We start from the raw sequence: 22,207 nt of genomic DNA, 5'->3' as shown, positions 1-22,207 counted from the left end.
GTTGAGCAAATCATAACCAATCCATAAATGGAATACTCCATGCTCCCTGTGTCAGTGACTCAAAGACGTAGTTGCCCAACACGCCCACTCCTCAACATTTCCTCAGCCTATATAACAGCTGATCTCCAGTGCAGACACACAACAAAAAAAGGATGAGGTCTCCTACTGTGTGCGTTTTACTGAGCCTGGCAGTGGCAGTTTACTGTGTGCCAGTAGCAGAAATTACTGTGCAGGATGAAAGCTTGGCAGAGGTGAGTTTGCTTAATTGGCTTTGTATGCATGCATTCTCAATATTTTGCATTTCAGATATGTTTTCGATTTGTGCATTTTGGGAATCGCCATAGCGCCACAAATTCAAAAAGGGATTTCAGTAGACAACTGTATTCTCATTCTCTTTCACAGAGCTATCTGAAGACATTCTTCAACCTAACAGAGGTACAAGGTCCAGCCTCCAGGCGGGGGATCAGTCCGGTGACCAAGAAGCTGTCTGAGATGCAGAGATTCTTTGGTCTCCAGATCACCGGGACGCTGGACGCAGACACCATTTCCATGATGAAGAAGCCCCGCTGTGGTGTTCCAGATGGCAACATCGCCCGTTTCTCCACGTTTGGAAGCAACCTCAAGTGGGAGAAAAACAGCCTTACCTACAGGTGAATGGGCTGAGCAGAGAGTTTGAAAGGAAGGGTAATAGTAGTAAGTCCATTTAATAATACTGTTGCTGTCCTACAGGATTGAGAACTACACACCTGACATGTCCAGGTCAGAGGTGGACGACTCCATGGAGAAAGCGCTGCAGGTTTGGGCCAAAGTCACTCCCCTGAGATTTACGAGAATCTACAGTGGCACCGCGGACATTATGATTTCCTTCGGCCGTCAATGTGAGTGCAAAATATCTTTACTGATGTAAAAGTGTGACACCAGTAAAAATTATCCGCAATATGCTACTCAAAGTACTCATCATGCAGATGGTTCCTTTCAGATTTTCTTTTTTATTTGTAGGACATTAGTTAATATTACAAAGTTAATGCATATAAGCACTGCCTAAATGTCATAGTATTTTCACATGGAGACAACATTGATAACATACTCCTATGAGTACAAGTATGATACGGATAGGACAAAATAGCACTGCATTATACTTGATAAGCTCAAATTTTGTATCAGAGTAAAAAGCTTATATTTCCCTCTGAAATGTGATGGATTGGAAGTGATACCCTTTAGTATCTATAGACACTAAAGGGTGTCACTCAATGACTGGCAGAAGATCTTTTTGAACTATTACAGCGTAGTTTTAAAGTGCACATAACTCAACACAACAAATAGGCAGCAGTCATTCCACATTGGCATGTCAGTGCTCCAAGCTATGTTTTTCCCCACTGTTATTATGGGTCTATGAGTTGTTGACAATGCTCTTTCTTTCCTCAGCTCATGTTTGTGTTAAAGATATAGTAAGGCATATTTTTGTGTTGTGCACAATCTTAGAGATGATCCAACAGTGAGCAATGGGATACATTCAAAGCTTTCTTTCTGAAATAGAAATGCAACAAGTGCAGAAGAAAATAAGATCACAAAGTACATTTAATCGCAATAAAGATCTTCATTGTGTTGCAAATCTCATCTGAATGTGCTCTTACTCAACAGCTCATGGAGATTATTACCCCTTTGATGGCCGTGATGGCACTCTCGCTCACGCCTTCGCCCCGTCTCCTGGCATTGGAGGGGATGCTCATTTTGATGATGATGAGACCTTCACCTTCCGTTCCAACGCAGGTGAGTTTGTTATTTGCAATGTGCATAGTGAGATATTTGACGGAAGCTGTCAGGATGTATGTTGACATGCTGTAACTTGCTTGTAAATTGGTGTATTCTGCTGTAGGCTACGTCCTCTTCATGGTAGCCGCCCATGAATTCGGCCACTCCCTGGGCTTGTCTCACTCTGATGATCCTGGTGCCCTCATGTACCCTACATACACATACAGAAACCCTGACACCTTCGTTCTGCCCCGTGATGATGTCAAAGGCATCCAGTCTCTCTACGGTTAGTACCGATTAGTGGACAATTGCTTCCTGTTTTTACAACCAGCACTTTGCCAAGATCTCTGCAGATCTCTTGCACAATCTGTTGTGATGCATTCAATGTTTTATGCAATGTGATGCATGGCTTTGTAAATACTCAGCAGCTCATCTTGTTTCAATTCCAGGTCCAAATCCTGAAAAGGATCCTTCTGTATCTGAACCTACTGCCCCAGCCACCCCTGACGCCTGTGATTCTACTATGGTATTGGATGCTGTCACCACCCTGCGAGGAGAGATGTTCTTCTTCAAAGACAGGTATCAAACATTTTGTCCACCAGAATGATACAACATTCAAATCTCTATTCTGATTGTTTCTTAACAGAACACTTGTGTTTACAGCTTCTTCTGGCGTAGCTACCCCCAGAGCAGGACACCTCAGCAGAGCCTCATCACAACCTTCTGGCCCAGTGCCCCCGACAACATCAACGCTGCTTATGAGAGCCGGCAGTCAGACAGAATCTTTTTCTTTAAAGGTACGTGTGTTCTGTGTCAGACGACACAAATCGGATTCTATTGTAGATACCAACTTTTTTAACTTTTTCATTCCTACAGGTCGCAAAGTGTGGGCCTTTAGTGGCTATAATCCAGTGCGGGGCTATCCCAAAAGACTTACCAGTATCGGTCTGCCAAGAAGGGTGAAGAAAATCGATGCAGCCCTCCATGACGTACAATCTGGCAAAACTCTGTTCTTTTCAGGCGAATATTACTATAGGTGTGTACAGAGTATAAATAAATTCCTGATTTAACATAATGAAATATTTACCCCTTACCCTTATTGAATGTAGCTAATTATTGCCTGTTTCTTCAGTTATGATGAGGTCAGGAAGACTATTGACCAAGGATTCCCCAAACGTGTTGATCAGACCTTCTCTGGACTCAGAAAGGTGACTGCAGCTTTCCAGTACAGAGGTGAGTAGAGAAATGACAAGATGTTCACAGCTTGCCAGACAAACAGCAATCCTCAAAATGTGTTATGGTTTTTTGGTTCATACACCAGCTCAATGTTGATGAGAAGACCAATACCACTCACACTTCTGTGCATTGAGAAACAAGTTATTTTACCTACCTTTGGACGTCTATTATTACCTCTAAGGCTCCCTCTTGATGATGTCATATCTTGTTTTTTTGGTTAGCAAAAGTATCAAAATTACAAGTTGAGGCTTTACAAAGTGCCATAGCGAAATAGGGTTTCCACCAGTTGGCTGGTAATCTCATTACAATGACTCAAGGAAACCCATAGTCTCAAGTTATCAGTTTGGCATAAATTTTCTCTAACTATTGAAGCCATGCATGCATTTAACTAAACTATTCCCATCACAGACGCTAACATTGAGCCTCTGTTCTGCAGGTTTTACATACATCTACAGTGGACCCTACATGTTTGAGTATGACCTGAAGACCGGAAGGTTGTACCGTGTATTGAGGAACAGCTACTTCTTGCGCTGCACTAACTTCTAGCACAGTTTACCATCTGAGTTGTTTATAGACATGCGTGTGAATGAGAGTGAATGTACATCTAACAGTGTTAAAACATTACATTTGGAATATTCTATTCTGCTCTCAATATTATATATTCAATATTTAAGTCTATAAAATTCCTTTATTTCTGAAAAGTTTATACATAAAGGAGACATTATTTTTGTATACTTCTATACATTTCAATTTTCTTTATGTGTTAAGTCTAAACATCACAAGGCAATTTATTGGAATCAACTCATTAACCTATGATAATATGTTTTATGTAATGTCAATCAACTTAAACTTTTTTCTATATATTCCGACCACTTAATATTAAAAAAAAGTTCTAAGTTGAGATGTTTTGACTAGAAAAGATGATCAAATTAACTATTAATTTATCACTCAACTCGCTAAATTAGGTCTCTCAAGAAACTAGCATATTGGCAGACTGCCCCCCCCCCTCCCCCCCTAACAGATTATATTACTCTTTACACCTATTTCCTTTTCGATTCCTACAATATCACTCCCAGCAGCTGAACATGAAGTCTTTGTAAGAACTGTGGAATGAAATGGATTCTACATCAGTGATTGTAAATGTAAATATGACGCTTTGGAGACTGGTACTTCATTCAGTTATAGAACAATCCACAAATGAAATAAATCCAACTTTCCTGCACTTTTCACATATTGGCTACATTACAAAAAAGTAATTCCTATAAAATGTATTTTTTATTTAATTTGGGTTTTGATTTTCTGACTGACATTTACTTATTACCGTTTGCTGAAAGTATCACTTATTTACTAAACTGCAGGTAAAATGTAGTAAAGGTCAACAGCATTTGTTGTATGAATAGATACAGTTCATGAATCGATTCCTCTTCAAGTTCTCAGGATCCTTGTGTAAAAGTTTTATGTGCATGTTAAAATTGAAAAAGGTGACATAAATAAACAGTGTAGCATCACTAATTTACATTTACAAAATACATTGAATTTTTTTCATTTTGTGAATGTACATTTATTGGGAGATGTAAAAAACTTATAGAGAGAACTTGTTATGTACTGTACTCTTCATTAAGCGCGCAAGACTAAAAACACAAACTTGTATTCTGCAAATAAAAGTACGAACAAAGAACAAAGGAGGATTTTGTGTTAATTTCCTGTCATTTGTTTAGTTTTAGTTGACTGACCAGTTTGCAAAAAGAGGTAATTCAGCAGAAGGCAGTATTGCCATATATTTTCTTTAGAGCATATTTTTCTCAATGCTAATATTTTAGTCTCGGTCAGGAGTCCTTTAACGTGTTATGAACATTAAAATTATTTCATGAAAAGAAAACAGTGGACAGAGACCATTGATAGTGTTTTTTTTAATTAGAAATCAGGAATTTAGGAGTTTTAGTACATTTTTCTCTCATAGTAAACCTGAAGACGTGGTAGAAACGAGATGACTCTGGGTTGCAGCCAGTATTCATTTTAAACCAAAAAGTAATTTTACAGGATATTACACAAAAATAATACATAACTGTAGTGTTATGACATCAGAGATAAAATCCAACATAACAAAAATTATTAAAATCATCAAAGGAGCGACGCACATGTGTGCACATTGTAAAGGCTAAGATTTATACACTACATATATTATATTTGTCCTGCCAGTGTTTCATAATGATTCAAAACTTTTTCACACAAAATAAAGGTTTTGTGTGAACACTTCACTGCGCTTTCTGTGTCTCTGTCTCACACTCATCATCGGCAGCACCAGGACATATGACGCTGGCTCATCAAAACATCCGAAGACACGATTCTCCCAACTAAAAAGGCTATTTTGAGGAAATAATAAAAAAAATATATATATATATATATATATATATATATACAGTGCCTTGCATAAGTATTCACCCCCTTTGGACTTTTCTACATTTTGTCATGGTATAACCACAGATTAAAATTTATTTCATCGTGAGTTTATGTAATGGACCAACACAAAATAGTGCTTCATTTGGAAGTGGGGGGAAATATTACATGGATTTCACAATTATTTACAAATAAAAATCTGAAAAGTCTTGAGTGCATATGTATTCACCCCCTTTACTGTGAAACCCCTAACAAAGATCTGGTGCGACCAATTGCATTCAAAAGTCACATTTGCAAGTCACATAATTAGTAAATAGGGTCCACCTGTCTACAATTTAATCTCAGTATAAATACACCTGTTCTGTGACGGACTCAGAGTTTGTTGGAGATCATTACTGAACAAACAGCATCATGAAGACCAAGGAGCTCACCAAACAGGTCAGGGATAAAGTTGTGGAGAAATATGAAGCAGGGTTAGGTTATAAAAAAATATCCAGAGCTTTGAACATCTCTCTGAGCACCATAAAATCCATCATAAGAAAATGGAAAGAATATGGCACAACCGCAAACCTACCAAGAGGAGGCCGTCCACCCAAACTGAAGAGTCGGACAAGGAGAAAATGAATCAGAGAAGCAACCAGGAGGCCCATGATTACTCTGGAGGAGTTGCAGAGATCCACAGCTGAGGTGGGAGAATCTGTCCACAGGACAACTATTAGTCGTCTACTCCACAAATCTGGCCTTTATGGAAGAGTGGCAAGAAGAAAGCCATTGTTGAAAGGGATCCATAAAAAATCCCGTTTGGAGTTTGCCAGAAGCCATGTGGGAGACACAGCAAACATGTGGAAGAAGGTGCTCTGGTCAGATGAGACCAAAATTGAACTTTTTGGCCTCAATGCAAAACGCTATGTGTGGCGAAAACCCAACACTGCCCATCACCCTGAGCACACCATCCCAACAGTGAAACACGGTGGTGGTAGCATCATGCTGTGGGGATGCTTCTCTTCAGCAGGTACAGGGAAACTGGTCAGAATAGAGGGAAAGATGGATGGAGCCAAATACAGGGAAATCCTTGAAGAAAATCTGATGCAGTCTGCAAAAGACTTGAGACTGGGGCGGAGGTTCATCTTCCAGCAGGACAATGACCCTAAACATACAGCCAGAGCTACAAAGGAATGGTTTGGATTAAAGAATGTTAATGTCTTAAAATGGCCCAGTCAAAGCCCAGACCTCAATCCAATAGAGAATCTATGGCAACACTTGAAGATTGCGGTTCACAGACGGTCTCCATCCAATCTGACTGAGCTTCATTTTTTTTGTCAAGAAGAATGGACAAACCTTTCCATCTCTAGATGTGCAAAGCTGGTAGAGACATACCCCAAAAGACTTGCAGCTGTAATTGCAGCGAAAGGGGGTTCTACCAAGTATTGACACAGGGGGTGAATACTTATGCACCCAACAGATGTCAACTTTTTTGTTCTCATTATTGTTTGTGTCACAATAAAATTTATTTTGCACCTCCAAAGTACTATGCATGTTTTGTTGATCAAACGGGAAAAAGTTTATTTAAGTCTATTTGAATTCCAGTTAGTAACAGTACATAATGGGAAAAAGTCCAAGGGGGGTGAATACTTATGCAAGGCACTGTATATATATATATATTTATTGTGCTACTATTCAGTTCCCTAACTATTTGCTTATTACATCCACTGATACGTTATCTGCTACATAGACCAATACAACAATAAATACATTGTTTGTCTGGAATTAAATAGATTCATATTGATCAATAACCCACCGTGCCTTCTCAGAAAAGTAAAACTACACAAATTGAGTTTCAGAATTTATAGACATACAGAACAGCAAGAGCATCTCTGACAGCAAGTGTGTGGCAATGCAACATTTCTTTGAAGTGACCATCAGTTGTTTGTTGGTCTTTTTTTATAAGTGAAAATCCAAAATGTGTTCATTTAGCTGTACAACTATGTGAAAGTCAGGTTTGATAAGCTACATAATCAAAGCTGATAATCAGAGGTGCTGTGCCTGTTAGCTGCTGGTGTCTGGACTTTGTCTATTATGAAAACAAACAGTGATTAAGACAAATGTGTGTACAGAGGGACTATGTGTGCTTCAATCATCCAATTCTCAATACACACAATTCTTCCTGCTCTGAATATCTGATATATAAAAGTGTCTAAAAGTTTTAAACTAGCTCTTCAAATCCTTATCAGGTATCTTCATCAGGTAATTTAACCGCACGTAACAGCAATTTAAAGGGGTAAAACCAGTAAGAAAAGAACTATGCGAGGTGGGGTGGCAGAGCAAAGAGCAACATTACTCCACCATGAAACACCAGATGTTAACTCTTGTCCTCTCTTGTCTCCTGTCGATGGTTCATTCAGAACAGTTTCAGATCAACATCGTGTCCACACAGGCCCACGTTTCTCCAACTCTATCTAACTCCAAATCTCAACTCTTCTACCCTCCAACTCCCCGAACATCATCGCAGCTATTATCTCTCCCCTGTTCCTCTAATGGGCCTGCTCAGACACTTGTAGGAATGTCTTATTGCCCCATCATGCATCCCTCTCTGCTCTCACATCCAAAACACTGAAATTGACCGTTTCAGGAAATAACAAGTCTCAGTATCTGAGCAGAGCCGAGCAGAGACGGAGAATAAAGAAGAGAAGAAAGGAGTCATGGAGGGAGCATTGGCTGTTAAAACAGTGATGTTAGTGGTGGCTGTAGCCCTCTGCGGAGCAGTGCCCACCACTTCACCCAGACAAGAAGAGCTCTCTAAAGCCCAGGTAAACATGAGGTGTTCTCACAGTTCCAATATTGCACTGTTTGTTGGGGTTATTAAACCTGCTGATTTGGGAGAGAAGAGGGTTAAGTAATTTTGATTGTGATTCTGTAAGAACTATTGATTTCAACCTTGTTAAAAGGTGTTTTAATGTTAGAATTAAATGAATAATTTACTTTCCAATTTCAGTTATATGAATTTCTTACTAAAGCATGGTTTTAAGAATTTGAAGTTGAGGTTTCAAGACAATAACATGTACCATGTTTTTTCAATCAGGTATAGTTTAAACAAGTATATAAGAGGTGGACCAAAGCCTCTGTCACACATCACGCTAGAAACAGCTTTTTTTTTACCTGATGAGGAATCATCATAAGATGACACAGACTTTCAGAACAGGCATGTTCATTGACTATGTTGTAGCTGGTGTTGCAACAGGAGAGCAGCTAGTAGTCACTAATCAACCTTTTTCCATTAGCAACAACAGTCTGATTTCATGTTGAGCATAACTGCAGAACTCAGAAAATAGTTGGAACTGCAAACTGTAAGGAAAAGCCGCCAATACTCCCTGCAATATTAGAGTTTGCTCCGCTGAGAATTAAGATGATAAGACAAGGATCTGTTTCCCATGTTTTGCCAACTGAACATTTTTTAATGTGAAGCAGCAGCAGGAAATAGGACATGTTCAGCTTCACCTTCTTAATACAGCCCTGACACGGAGTGAACAGTAAACTGCAGGGGCTGGTAGCAGAGAGATAAAATGCATGAACCGTATTTAATCTAGAGTTAATGCCTTATTACAGTGTTGTGCAGGAATGATGAACTTCATCAGTGAAACAGTGAAAAGGAAAGTAACTGGTTGTTAGTACAGTGAATTGCTATTACAGGAAAAAAATAATGTTTTGAGCCAACTTTAAGAAAAAATACTTAAAATACCATACACAAATGAATAAAGTTAGTTAGAAATTAGGCTATATTTTTCTATAAGGTTTGATTTCATGAAAACCTGAACTTATTCCTTATAACTTATCACTTATCTTATCAAAAAACTCTGTAAATATTTAAATAGGTATATTACAAATCCTTATATCATATGCTGCGTTTTATCTGCATATAAGAATGTTTTATTTTATTTTTTTTTCTTCGACCAGGACTATCTGTCTCAGTTTTTCTCCGAAGTGGGCGTCAGTGCACCCAACAGTTTCTGGCGCAGCTCTCTAGACTCCTTTGAAGAAACTCTGAAAAAAATGCAGGGCTTTTACGGCCTGGAGGTGACAGGGCAGTTAGACACCAACACTATGGACGTGATGAATCGCCCCCGCTGTGGCTTCACAGACGTCAGCCAATACGGCCACTTTGACGGTGGACCAAAGTGGGAGAAGACTCTGCTCACATACAGGTACTGAGCAAGATCTCCATGCCAGAACAAAAGGAAACAAGTCCCTGCCTGCAGTTCACACAAACACAGAACAAAACAAAGCTCTTAAACACTTAAAGCATTTTCACTCTCACACTGCATGTAGGATAACTAACTACACCCCGGACCTGAGTCGAGTTGATGTGGATGCCACCATAGCAAAGGCTCTTCAACTCTACAGCGACGTCATTCCTCTGGATTTCAAGCAGATTTACAGCGGCACCGCGGACATCATGATCGTTTTCAAGAGTCGAAGTAACTCAGTACCTTCGGTGCCATTGAGAAAATGTTTGATCCAGTGGTAACTTTGTCCCTTTTCTTACCAGACCATGGCGACTTTTCTCCATTTGACGGGCAAAGTGGGGTGTTGGCCCACGCATTCTCCCCTGGAGAAGGTCATGGAGGTGACACCCACTTTGATGAAGATGAAACCTGGACTCTGACCTCACGAGGTGCAGCACCATTGAGATAATATGATTCCATAGCTAATTAATTGACTCCAGTAACTGTATATGTGTATGTGCAGGAACCAACCTGTTCTTGGTAGCAGCCCATGAGTTTGGCCATGCACTTGGACTGGCCCACTCTCAGGTCCAGACAGCGCTGATGTTTCCCACCTACAGTTATGTGAACACAGATGGGTACAAGCTGCCGAATGACGACATACAGGGAGTACAAGCTATCTACGGTGAGATGCATGGTGTTATTACATCAAAGCACATTTCATGAATGCCCTGACCGAATATGTTTTTTTGCCTTTAAAGGAATCAGAGAAACATCAGTTCAACCAGAGGTTGAACCTGAACCAAATCCACAGCCAACTATAAAACCTTTGCCGAGACCACAACCTAGACCCGAGCCAGATCCTGAACCCACACCAGACCGGTGCAGCAGGGACATGGTTTTTGATGCTGCAACCTCCATCCAGAGAAACCTTTACTTCTTTAAAGATGGGTGAGATATTTCGGCCAATTATGTTGTTATGTTATCATTTAGGTTTGACATTAAAGCGAGGGCCGGTGAGCCTGGAAAAGTTAGAAGAGCTGGCTACAATGTGCAACCAATAACATTGGCCCTCTCTTCAAAGCTACGCCCCAAAAAAACATGAACGTCCTCTCACTGACAAGATGACTTTTCCATGACTCGCCCGCTAACCTCTGGCCATTGTTGCTGCTTCAGTCGTGTATGCCTACAAGGCTGAAGCCTCTGGTCAAATGCAGTGAGAGCACAGTCAGTAAGTGACAAAGAGGTATTACAGTCCTTCATTCTATTCAATCTAAATGAATTACGGTTCTATAAGGGGCATAGACACCGGGTTTTTTCTTTTTTGCGTCCAACTTTATTTATTGATGGCTATCTGGGCCTGAGTAGGATTTCAACTAATAAAAAGGTTTTTAAACCTACCCTCCCTTTTATATGTTGCTCCTCAGAGCTGTGATCTTCATTGCGAGTCAGCATATCATGGTATTTTGTGTTTTTTTGGTCAGACATTTCTGGAAGAGGAGCAGCTCCTGGGATGGCATCACTATGAAGACTATTCAGTCTACCTGGCCTGGAATCAGTCAAGTCGATGCTGCTTATGAGTTTAAAAAGACTGTCATTTTCTTTGAAGGTACAAAATGAAGCCCTTTTGTTTTGTGTTCGGTTTTGAGAAAATAAAAGCTATATCAACAAATGTTTGTGCTAGGGATATATCACATTAGCAATTGTCTATCTTTTCATGCCATAGGGGATCATTACTGGGGGATCAGGGGAAACACTGTCCTACCTGGTTATCCCAAACCTCTCAGAGACTTGCGTATCCCTCTCCACATCAACAAAGTCGATGCTGCTGTCCACGTGGAATTTACAGGGAGAACCCTCTTCTTTGTGAAGAACAAATACTGGAGGTGGGTAATGTGAAAAGCCATGTACATATAGGCTGAATCCCTGTATAGACTGATGTATTGATGAAAACCCTTCCTCGTTTTATTCATAGCTACAATGAAAGGAGGCGCAAAATGGATCGTGGATACCCAAAACTCATAAAGACAGAGCTCCCTGGGATTGGCAATCAAGTGGATGCTGTTTTTGAGAACAGAGGTAGGTAACATTGACAGCGGGACAGTCCCTCTGCTGCAGCATGATGTTCCCGTTTGGCTCGATTTTAATGTTGCAACCCTCTCTTCAGGTTACCTGTACTTTTCAAGTGGATCCAGACAGACAGAGTACGACTACGTACGAAGAAGAGTGATCCGCACCTTATTAAACAACGCATGGATGGATTGTGACTAAAAAAACAAATCCTTCCACATAAACACAAAATACGCACATAACAACGGAAGCAATTTTACAAATCAGTTTTCTTAAGATCTTGATTTCTTAGACAATGGATCAATAGATACCTTTTGTTTTGTTTTAGATATGGGTCCCTTCCTTTTAATACAATAGTGATTTTAGAACAGAATAAAACAAATGTTTAAGTGTTGATTGTGAAATGAAATCTAAATGTTCTTACATTAATAGAATAACAGCGCTCAACAGGCTGCTGCAGCGGTGGTGGCAGTTTTTGTAATAACACACACACACACACACATGCAGCGCTAGAATGCAACAAAGCAACGGCCTTTTCCCTTAACTCATCGTGAGTTATTGTAGCTTTCAACAAGAAATGTATAAAGTATAATCTTTGTTATCTGGGGTCTTTTGTTGGGACATTCATCCATTTATCAACTAAACATTTACTGTAATCAAGTTTTAAATGTGAACAATAAAGAATGAGTTCAAATTAATTGTGTATGCATGTGAATGCACACACCAGTCTGGAAAATAGAAACATATGCAATTCATGATTAAAACTGGCCCAACCTTAACACAACCTCTTTATATACAGGCTATGATTTTCACTCTTCAGAAACCGACGGGTGACGTCACCGAAACTACTTCCATCTCTACAGTCTATGAACACAACCGGTAAACTTATTTGTACAGTTGAACTTAATTGAGTCAAAGGACAGGACTCCTTGAAACTATCCTCAACAGAGAGTAACATGTAATGCATTTATCACACATGCATAGTACACGCTTAGAAAAACTGTTTCTTCATAAGTGCTATGGATCACTTTGAGTGCCCTTTCTCACTAAAGAAACATTTTTTCCTGTGTATGTTTTATTGGGAAAGAAGAGTTCTTCAAAACACACCTTACAGCCCTTTTGGGGCTTTGAAGAACTTATTCATGATAATTTTATCTGTAATTTTGTCTTTTATTGTTGACATTTCTTTAGACTACTGAATTCAAAAGGATTCCTTGGGTTTAGTCATTCATATTCGACTCGCAACGGCATCATTTACATGTTTTTAGCCTAACAGTCTTCTAATATCGTCCTCGGAGGCGCCTTCAAAAGCACGTTCGGTGGGGGGTGTACACGTACACACATATTAATAGGGTATGTTATGGCGTGAATAATTCATTCTACTTCTTTGACTGAGATTTATTGTTTTGTGTGTCATCGCAACAAAAACCACAATAAACCTCTGTAGGAACAGGTTTCCAAACAAGCAAAAGATTACAGATATTATAGCACAAATAGGCCATGCATTAGTTAAAAAAAGGTACTTGATATAATATATATAATCAAAAATATCAGCTGATCTCTGTCATACGGCTGCATAATGATCAAGTACTTATCGATACTGATCACGAAGCTGAGGCTAATCGTTTAGATTTCAGGAATTTGTCGCTCTTTTTTACACATGAAATATTATCATACCCTTAACGTGAAAGTCAAGTGAAGAGTAAAGAGTTCGTAAAGCTCTATCTTAAAGATGAACGCCTGGATGGTCTAGTGGCAGAAACTTGGACTATGGGCAGAGAAGGTCTCTGGTTCGTCTCTGGTTCGACTCCACGGAGAGACAACAAAAGACGAACCTGGATTGATCTGTCCAAAAATCCAAGAGTCTCCCTACCCTGTCTAGTGCCCCTGAGCAAGGCACCTTACTCCCCCAACATCTGCTCCCCGAGCGCTGTACATGGCTGCTCACTGCTCTGTGTGTACTGCACCAGATGGGTTAAAAGCAGAGATTAAATTTCCCTACCTGCATGAGTGTGCCTTTGCATGACTGTGCATGTGTTTGGGACGAATATATGCACCTTATCTTATGATTCTACTGTAAAACTACAACGACCATGATGCCCGGCCAGCCATGACGTCAGAGGGAACACACCTCTCACTGTGATTGGCTGCTGCCTGTCGTCACTCCGCTGCATGTCTGAAGGTGAAGTGGAGACAAGCGTGTGAGTCCCTGTCCAGTTATCGGTGCAAAATGTCCTCCGCTGGACTTTTAAACATGCACGCTAACGGCTGCAGACGCCTGGTAAGTATGGGTGTGTGAAAGAACCCGATGCTCTGTAGCATGCTAGCTGTAGCATCTGTTTGACCGTGAGGCCCTGGCTGGGTTAAAGCTGCTCGTTTAAACTGTTTGTGTTTGTCCTTGACCAAAATATTGAAACAGCCTGGAAACAGCCAGGAAACAGTCAATAACTGCAGCAGGTGTCTCACAGGAACGTAGTGAAGCTAAACCAAGTCACTGGAGTAATTGTAATAATGCATTTCTCAAGAAGCTAGCAGTTATAACAAAAACTATGCAGCTAAGCTAACTGAAAACATAGACTGCTAGAAGAGACTCTTTTCTGCACCTAGCGTAAACAAAAGCTATTTTAGCCGCATCATAAGCTGATGTCCACTGCTTCTGCTTACTCTCAATTTTGCCATTGCTAATTCCCTATTTGTTATGCTAGCAGCTGTCTAGCATGTGACCCAGCACTGATATGGAGGAGCTTCTGGTTAGACCTCACTGTCTCACATGAATGGAACATGAACTCTCTGTCTTCACATTGCAGGCTCACAAGTACCTGTCAAGAACCTACACATCTCGGCCCTCGCTCAATGTAAGTCAATGTCACGCATTCATAAAGGTCCAGTGTGTAAGATTAAGGTGAACGGGAGCTATTGGCAGAAATTGAATATAAAACAATCCTAGTGGTGACTTCACTAGTGTGTTTCATCTAAACTGTAAGAATTGTTGTTTTCTTTACCCTAGAATAGGCCCTTTATTTTTAAATACTTTATATTTACATCAGGAGCGATCCTGTCTACGGAGGCCACCATGTTTTTTAAAGTCGTCCACTGGACAAACTAAACACCTGTTGAGTTTTTTATTAAAACTGAAGGCTACTACAGGTTCTCATTCAGGTTTGAAAGGGGAGGATGATGTGATGGGTATTCAGCTGCAACATTCAACTTCACCTCTAGATGTCACTAAATATTACACACTGAACCTTTAATGCAAACTTGTCGTGGCTGGTTTCAGGAAGTCGTCATCGTCAGCGCAGTCCGCACTCCAATGGGCTCCTTCAGAGGCAGCCTGGCAGCAGTACCAGCCACTAAACTGGGCTCCATCGCCATCAAAGGAGCCATAGACAAAGCAGGTTTGTTCACGTGGGTCGTTTGGAGTAGATTTATTCATCCAGTCATTATATAAGTTGTGACTATATGTATAACTCAACCAACCCCGTGCATTGGTTAATCATCATCCGCAAATATGTCAATTTATGACTAAGCTAATACACCTGATGTTAAATGTGAAAATATTACAAGTAGATTATGAATGAGTGGATGGGTGGCTGTGTATATTTGGTGAGTTAACTTATATCTTCTTCTGTTTAGGAATCTCTCCCGAGGAGGTGAAGGAGGTCTACATGGGCAATGTTCTTCAGGCAGGAGAAGGACAGGCTCCCACCAGACAAGCCTTGCTTGGCGCAGGTGTGTACTAAATTTTGTATTCTTTGTGACCACAAAATATAGATGTCAAGAAGAACAAGAACACAGAACGAAACCAGCACTGTCAGCTCTCTCCACTGTAAGACTGTTCGCAGCCAATTGATGCTGTTTCTGTTCAAATTCTAATGTGAAAGATACAGAATATGCATGTCCAGGGCATCAAATTTTGAAGAACAAGCGCTTACCTTTAGGTTGACACAAGCGTGGTTCATTTCAAGCAGCTTTGTGAGGCCTCTTTCAGGGTTTGGTAGGTTCACCCAGCCTCTGAAAGAAAGAATTTTATATCATGATGATAATAATTTCACTGGAAGATTGAAACTACTTTCAGACTGTACACACAGCTAGTGTCGAATATAAAGATCTATTGTGATAGAATGATGCACACAAACACACAAAGGCAAAAGTAGTACTTGATCATTTCAAATATTTTGCAAACTCAAAAACGTCTCTTATTTTATCTCCAGGCTTGTCCCTTGCCACTCCAGCAACTACCATCAACAAGGTCTGCGCCTCTGGGATGAAGTCCATCATGATGGCAGCCCAGAGTCTTATGTGTGGACACCAGGTACTAATAAAACATTGCAGCTTTTCAACTTGATAGAAGCTGCTTGCAAACCGATGCATTGTGCATAGTGAATAAAGTAGAAAAAAAATCATAGATTGTTCTCACATATGGCACGCTTGTCCTGAAATATGTTTTTCTGTGTTAAAAACACAAATCTGATGCCAGGTAAGATCATAGGGGACTTTATACGACCAAAAACAAACCTTGTTTACCACACACTCTCAGAATAAAATAGGTCATCACAGACTTTACATTGCTGTTTTAAAAAGATGACAGGAATTAGAGTGGTGTTGTAAGACATACAGTTCTACTGACAGGAAACTCTGCCTGTCATGGCGGCTAACAATGGCTTCAGAGAACAGCAACAGCAAAAAATTTACTGTGTTTCACACTGGGAGATGGGTCTTAAACTTGTGGTTCGCAGTCTGTATCAGACTCTACAGTTATCATTCTGAATCCTGTCACTGCAATAAATGCCTGGTGTCTCATGGTACTACGCTGTTAAGTAGTGGTCACCAACCGTTTCAAGAACATTTTCTAATTCCAAACGTAAGCTGAGATCTACCAACCTCATATCTTCCAAAAAAACCACTTAGGAGGGTCATCTTTATTATTTTTTGCAATTTCTGTTAAGGGCTGAATGTACGTGCATAAATATACACAGAGAAAGGCCGTTGATCTATTCAATCCCCAATATTCACATTAATATCAATTTATATTTACAGCATCTGTTCAAAGCACAATATTTAGATTCAGTTCAACAATATGTTCTTCAGAGGAGCTGTTACTACAGCACAATGCTTTTACATTAAAAGCATTACATTTGTCTTGAATATGGCCATAAATTACTATTACCTTGTATGAAGGTATTCCTGTCCACTCAAATAAATACAAGTACTACACAATTTCAAGCCATGCATCTTCTGCTCCAACAAATCCAACAAAATAAAACCCCTTTTTTAAACAAAAGAATGGATTTCGTGACAGAAACGCTGGAGTGCTTTTATTTTAAAACGCATACAAAAAGGGTTGCAGACATTTATTTTTGTGACAGAAATTCCTCAGATAAACATTATAACTCCGGTTAGAGATAATTTTCTCTGTTTATTCTGCTGTGAACCACAATATTTATCTGTCTATGACACAAACACTTGCCGAACCCGATTCAAAGTAAAAGCAATCGGGCGTTTCACTTTCTGAATCCATTATTTGATCCAACAAGGCTTTGGTTGTCATCAACAGACCGGAAGATGCGCGTCTTCATACTGTAGAGTCCTGTACACAATCTGACTTGTATTGAGGAAAATGTTGTAGATAAACCAGCAGCTCTGCGTCCAGTAGCGGACACACAGCCAAGTAACAGACAACCGACACACAGCTGATCTGCGGCCCAACCGCATTCCTTGAGTCCAGAAAGTTTCGGGGATCGACAGTTAAGATATTGAAGATCGATCCGTAGATCGAGATGATAATCCCGTCCTGTGTTCACACATTAACTTCTCCCAGATTTCTATAGACTTTGTACTAGGGGGCCAGGCAGATAAAGTAAACCTGTAATGTAAAGCATTTATTAATTTATTATTTTTCAGGATGTGATGGTGGCAGGTGGAATGGAGAGCATGTCCAACGTACCTTATGTAATGACCAGAGACACCCCAGCGTACGGAGGAGTGAAGGTTGAAGACCTCATTGTGAAGGATGGACTCACTGATGTCTACAACAAATTCCACATGGTAAAAGTCAATTTTATGTTGATTGTCGCCTTACTGAAAATCTTAAGCATTAATGTAGTTTTACAGTATCATAATTCTAGAGAGAGTTTCTTCTATACTTCCTAGTTATACTACTATGATTCAGACACATGATTCCATCTTGCTTCAGTAATTGAATGTAAAGTGTTTCTGATGGTGTGTGTGTGGGAAGCCTTTTTCAGAAAGTGAACATAGGGGTTTGCCTTCTTTATTACAGGACTTTCCCCTTGTCCCAATCATTTGTTAAGGTGAACAAGGTTAATTTATAATTTTGTGTGATTTGTATATATTAATTTTCCATTGCTTCTGTCTTATTCTATTCAACAGGGAAACTGTGCAGAGAACACAGCCAAAAAATCCAACATCACCAGGGAGGAACAGGACGCCTACGCCATCAGCTCCTACAGCCGCAGCAAAGTGGCATACGAATCTGGAGTGCTGGCCAAGGAGATTGTACCAGTCAGCATTCCCCAGAGAGGTACAGCAAGGTGGGCAGCATGGGGAGATTGTTCATTCACACAGCAAAGCATGTCTGATGATGGGATTTTGTAGGCAAACCTGATGTGATCGTGAGTGAGGACGAAGAGTGGAGGAGGGTCGACTTCAGCAAAGTCCCCAAACTGAAGGCAGTGTTCCAGAGAGAGAATGGTAAATATTTAGTTGTCATGCATTTTTATTTTATTGGATGATTCACCTGTGGAGCGTTACTATAGTATTATTGCATATATATACATAAAGAATACTTTAGTAATGAATTTTGCTGAGTCTTTCAGAATTTTCTCCTAACTGGTTTCAATTTTTCTTATAGGCACGGTGACAGCAGCCAATGCCAGCACACTGAACGATGGAGCAGCTGCTCTGGTTTTAATGACAGCAGAAGCTGCACAGAGACTCAATGTCACTCCACTGGCAAGGGTTGTCTGTAAGTTTTACACACAGACACACACAGACACAGAATAGGCAGTACTGGCGTAGTTTAACTGAATGTCAGTCTGGAACATATTGTAGGACTTCAGATGAAACATTGGACTGTTGCGATGCATTTATTTACAGGTAATACAATTTGCATAATAATAATAATAATAAAATATATTTATATAGCACTTTCCAAAACACACAGTTACAAATTAGCAAGACAACGAATCAAATAAAATTACGGATTAAAGATAAATGCATAAACTAGTTCAAAGAAATATGCTTCCACAGAACTGTCTGAGCTGGAGAGGTTTTTAAATCTAATGATTAAAGTATCTTAGAACCCCTCTGAGGAATTATCTTCTAATTTGGTACAAAGATTAACTTTGACATGAAAATGAACCGATATGATTTTAATGTGCAGCTGTCTTTGGTTTCACAAAACATCTTTAACATGATATCTCTAGATTACAACAGGGGATTCTTCAAATTTGCCACAAACATTCACTTGGACCCCAAGAAGGAACTGATTAGAAATTGTTTGGTAAAAGGTCACTATGACTATTGGTCAAGTTCAAATAAAACAGCCAGTGGTTTAGTTATTTCCTGTCCGTTCATAGTTAAACGCTGCATTTTGAGATAGGTAGTTTTTCATGTTACATTGTGAATAAAAAGAATATGTTGTTTTATCCACACAGCCTTTGCTGATGCCGCGGTCGCACCCATTGATTTCCCCATTGCTCCTGCGTTTGCTGTACCTAAGGTGAGTCCAAGGATTTGATGTGGTGCATTGTGAGATGACCTCAGGTTTCTGTGCATGATTATTTTTTTAATTTGGAAACATGGAGATTGTGGCAGAACTGTGAAGCTGGAAGTGCTCTTCACTGTTAATACAGTTTTTTATATTATAATTTTTGTGTAAGTCCAAAGGCGTTAGTTATCTTACTAAAATGATAAAACATAAAGACTCCATTTGCCCTCCACTAATATTTGTCTTTGGATGCAATACATTAGAACATCCTAACACTTCCATGTGTGAATCCGTGTCAGGTGCTGAATGCAGCAGGGTTGAAGAAGGAGGATATCGCCATGTGGGAGATCAATGAGGCCTTCAGCGTAGTCGTCCTGGCCAACATCAAGATGTTGGACATTGACCCAGAGAAAGTCAACGTCAACGGTGGAGCTGTGTCCCTGGGACATCCAATTGGGTAAGGAGCTGAGGCTGATGCAGTCTGGCTGTTTGTTTGTTTTTATATCGAGGATCTGACCTGGAATTAAGAGAAAAGCTAAAATGTACAAGCTTTTATGCATTAACTTTCCAGGAGTTACTTAGTCAAGGTGAGGAACAAGGTTTGTCCTGTTTTTTCTTTTCCTGTTTCATCCTTCTTCCTTTGTGATCCAGACATCTTGTCTTGACACTTTTGAATCTGTTCCACTAGAAGTTCACACAAAAGAAAAAAACTGTTGAGGGGGTTGAGTTAAACAAACTACCAGAATATATATTTAAAACTTAAGGCCTATATTAAAAGTTGGCCCATAACATAGACATCAAATAATTTACAAGACACTGACACATGTTTACATGGAAATTAATTGTTACGTTAGTAACCAGATTTAGACAAACTGTATTTTTGTTTAACCTGAATAAGGTCATACAATAATCAATAAGCAATAATCAAAGTAAAGTTGCCACTTTTAGAATTTAGTGACATCTAGTGGAAAAGTTGCATGTTGCAGCTAAATACCACTCACCTTATCCTCCTCTTCCAAACATGAGAGAGAACTTGTGGTGGCCTTCAGTTTTCATAAAAACTCAAAGGGTGTTTAGTTTTTCCAGTCTGGGCTACTACAAGAAACATGGCGGCCTCCATAGAGAAGACCCCCCTGATGTAATATAGAGTTTTTCAATATAAAGGGCACATTGTATAATTTAGATGAAACACACTCCTGAAAACCTCTCTAGGATTATTTTAGATTAAATTTCTGTCAATAGATCCTTTTCACCTAAATCTTACACACTGGACCTTTAACACATGTGGAGTACTCTGTAGACATATCGCATTATGTAGACATGTTTATGTCTAAATTGCAATATGACATCCTATTTGAGTTTTCACAGCATTTTACGTCTTCGTCTTACAGAGGTTACCAACTGTTTGATGGCACATGTCCTGGGTGCAAACCAAATTAAAACCCCAAAAAAACTGTTGCTGCTTCTGCAAAAGCTAAAAAACTTTGCAGGTGCATGTCTGTTGTTTGTGGCTGTCATCTTTTTAAGGACGTTTTCTTATCACTCGGCAGTACAAGAGTTTAACACAAGGCAGACCACTTATTTACTACGTACTACTATTTATCTGTGACCCTAATCACACCATTCATATCTTTTACAATCAAAATCTATCAAAATGAATGTTACTTTTTCTAAATTCTTTATTTACACTTAGTATTTAACAAAATTCTTTTAGAAAAGACACTTATTTTTAAACTGGCTGTGAGCATAAATCTGCTGTAACTCTTGTGGTCCAGCAAGCTGTGCTGTTCCAGTTTGTACCTTCTGGCTCAGGTACACCCTTTTAAAATGTACCAGATTCAGACCAATCCCTTCCCACTGCCATTTCACTTCTGAACTCAGGCCTTCTTGTTGGTTGTAAAGTATTTATTATTCTAGTTTATATTGTATTTATTCATTAATATTTTATTTGTTCAACAATTTCAAGGTCAACTTGGGACGACTATTGTTCTCCCCAATTCTGTGCCTACCTCCCCTTCTATGTTATGTCATGCTTTTTATTGTCCATGTTTTGCTGAACAAGCAATTGATCTCTAGTGACAAGGTTGCAGATAAACACAGGTCATCAGCTTGGGTGTTAAAGCATAACAAAACATGTTGTGGTTTATTACTAATGCTTTATTTGCCTTACCATTTGGCAGGATGTCTGGGGCGAGAATTGTGGGTCACATGGTGCACAATCTGAAATCAGGACAGTACGGTCTGGCAGGCATCTGCAACGGAGGCGGTGGAGCTTCATCTATTATCATCCAGAAGCTGTAGGAAACTTGAAAGTGTTCTCTCCCTGATACACTCGTTGAAGTATTTGTTGACAAACTGTTGATTCCAAACTGTATGAAACCTGTTAACTCCCTTTTCACTGTAAGGAAAGCATCTGTTACAACTGTGGCCTTAGTCCAACATGACATCATGACTCCAGCATTAAACACTCCCTTGTTTGTCAAAACCACTTGTGAAAACAATTGATAAACCATTAACTCTGTTGAAATGGTTGAATAAATACTGTAGTTTTCATGAAACCACTTGTGTTATTGATCCTTATTGACACATTCTGATGTTGATAGAAAGGTTTGACCATCAGTTATTTAAATTTGACAGCCAGCTTTATTGTTTTGTTTTTCATTTTTAATGCTTAATCTATAATTTGAAGTACAGTAATGTAGATGTGGTACTGTAATTTTCAAATTGGCCACTAGATGTGGCCATTTTCATTGTAATAACTGTTATGTGTAATAACGTCTCAGTAGAATGGTGTCCATAATAT

General features: G+C 39.5%; 2 protein-coding genes across 2 annotated transcripts; both read left to right on the top strand.

Moving 5' to 3' along the window:
- Positions 1 to 122: 122 nt before the first annotated feature.
- LOC128456650 (uncharacterized) lies at positions 123 to 12,373 on the top strand. Its single transcript, XM_053440905.1, has 21 exons — positions 123 to 251; positions 403 to 650; positions 730 to 878; positions 1,642 to 1,770; positions 1,877 to 2,038; positions 2,202 to 2,331; positions 2,416 to 2,549; positions 2,629 to 2,788; positions 2,885 to 2,985; positions 3,425 to 3,520; positions 7,617 to 7,629; positions 8,021 to 8,192; positions 9,337 to 9,584; positions 9,709 to 9,857; positions 9,929 to 10,054; positions 10,129 to 10,290; positions 10,367 to 10,556; positions 11,090 to 11,214; positions 11,332 to 11,491; positions 11,581 to 11,684; positions 11,773 to 12,373. The coding sequence occupies exons 1-21, from the start codon at positions 153 to 155 to the stop codon at positions 11,874 to 11,876; spliced, it is 2,961 nt and encodes a 986-aa protein (XP_053296880.1). The 5' UTR covers positions 123 to 152; the 3' UTR covers positions 11,877 to 12,373.
- A 1,423-nt stretch (positions 12,374 to 13,796) lies between these two features.
- Positions 13,797 to 21,962, top strand: acat1 (acetyl-CoA acetyltransferase 1). The gene is made up of 12 exons (XM_053442259.1): positions 13,797 to 13,956; positions 14,483 to 14,530; positions 14,953 to 15,070; positions 15,309 to 15,404; positions 15,887 to 15,987; positions 17,577 to 17,720; positions 18,066 to 18,216; positions 18,291 to 18,386; positions 18,547 to 18,660; positions 19,352 to 19,416; positions 19,704 to 19,861; positions 21,585 to 21,962. The coding sequence occupies exons 1-12, from the start codon at positions 13,906 to 13,908 to the stop codon at positions 21,703 to 21,705; spliced, it is 1,263 nt and encodes a 420-aa protein (XP_053298234.1). The 5' UTR covers positions 13,797 to 13,905; the 3' UTR covers positions 21,706 to 21,962.
- Positions 21,963 to 22,207: the final 245 nt, after the last annotated feature.

Source organism: Pleuronectes platessa, chromosome 15, assembly GCF_947347685.1.
Source record: "Pleuronectes platessa chromosome 15, fPlePla1.1, whole genome shotgun sequence".
NCBI classification, from domain to species: domain Eukaryota; kingdom Metazoa; phylum Chordata; class Actinopteri; order Pleuronectiformes; family Pleuronectidae; genus Pleuronectes; species Pleuronectes platessa.
The sequence above is the reverse complement of the archived record's forward strand: the minus strand, read 5'-3'. Positions and strand labels throughout refer to the sequence as shown.

Coding starts and splice junctions, on each gene's coding strand:
- LOC128456650 (XM_053440905.1), top strand. CDS start 153: ATGAGGTCTCCTACTGTGTGCGTTTTACTGAGCCTGGCAGTGGCAGTT. Junction 2,332..2,415: donor ATGTTCTTCTTCAAAGACAG/GTATCAAACATT, acceptor TTGTGTTTACAG/CTTCTTCTGGCGTAGCTACC. Junction 2,789..2,884: donor TCAGGCGAATATTACTATAG/GTGTGTACAGAG, acceptor CTGTTTCTTCAG/TTATGATGAGGTCAGGAAGA.
- acat1 (XM_053442259.1), top strand. CDS start 13,906: ATGTCCTCCGCTGGACTTTTAAACATGCACGCTAACGGCTGCAGACGC. Junction 15,071..15,308: donor AGGAGCCATAGACAAAGCAG/GTTTGTTCACGT, acceptor TCTTCTGTTTAG/GAATCTCTCCCGAGGAGGTG. Junction 15,405..15,886: donor ACAAGCCTTGCTTGGCGCAG/GTGTGTACTAAA, acceptor TTTTATCTCCAG/GCTTGTCCCTTGCCACTCCA.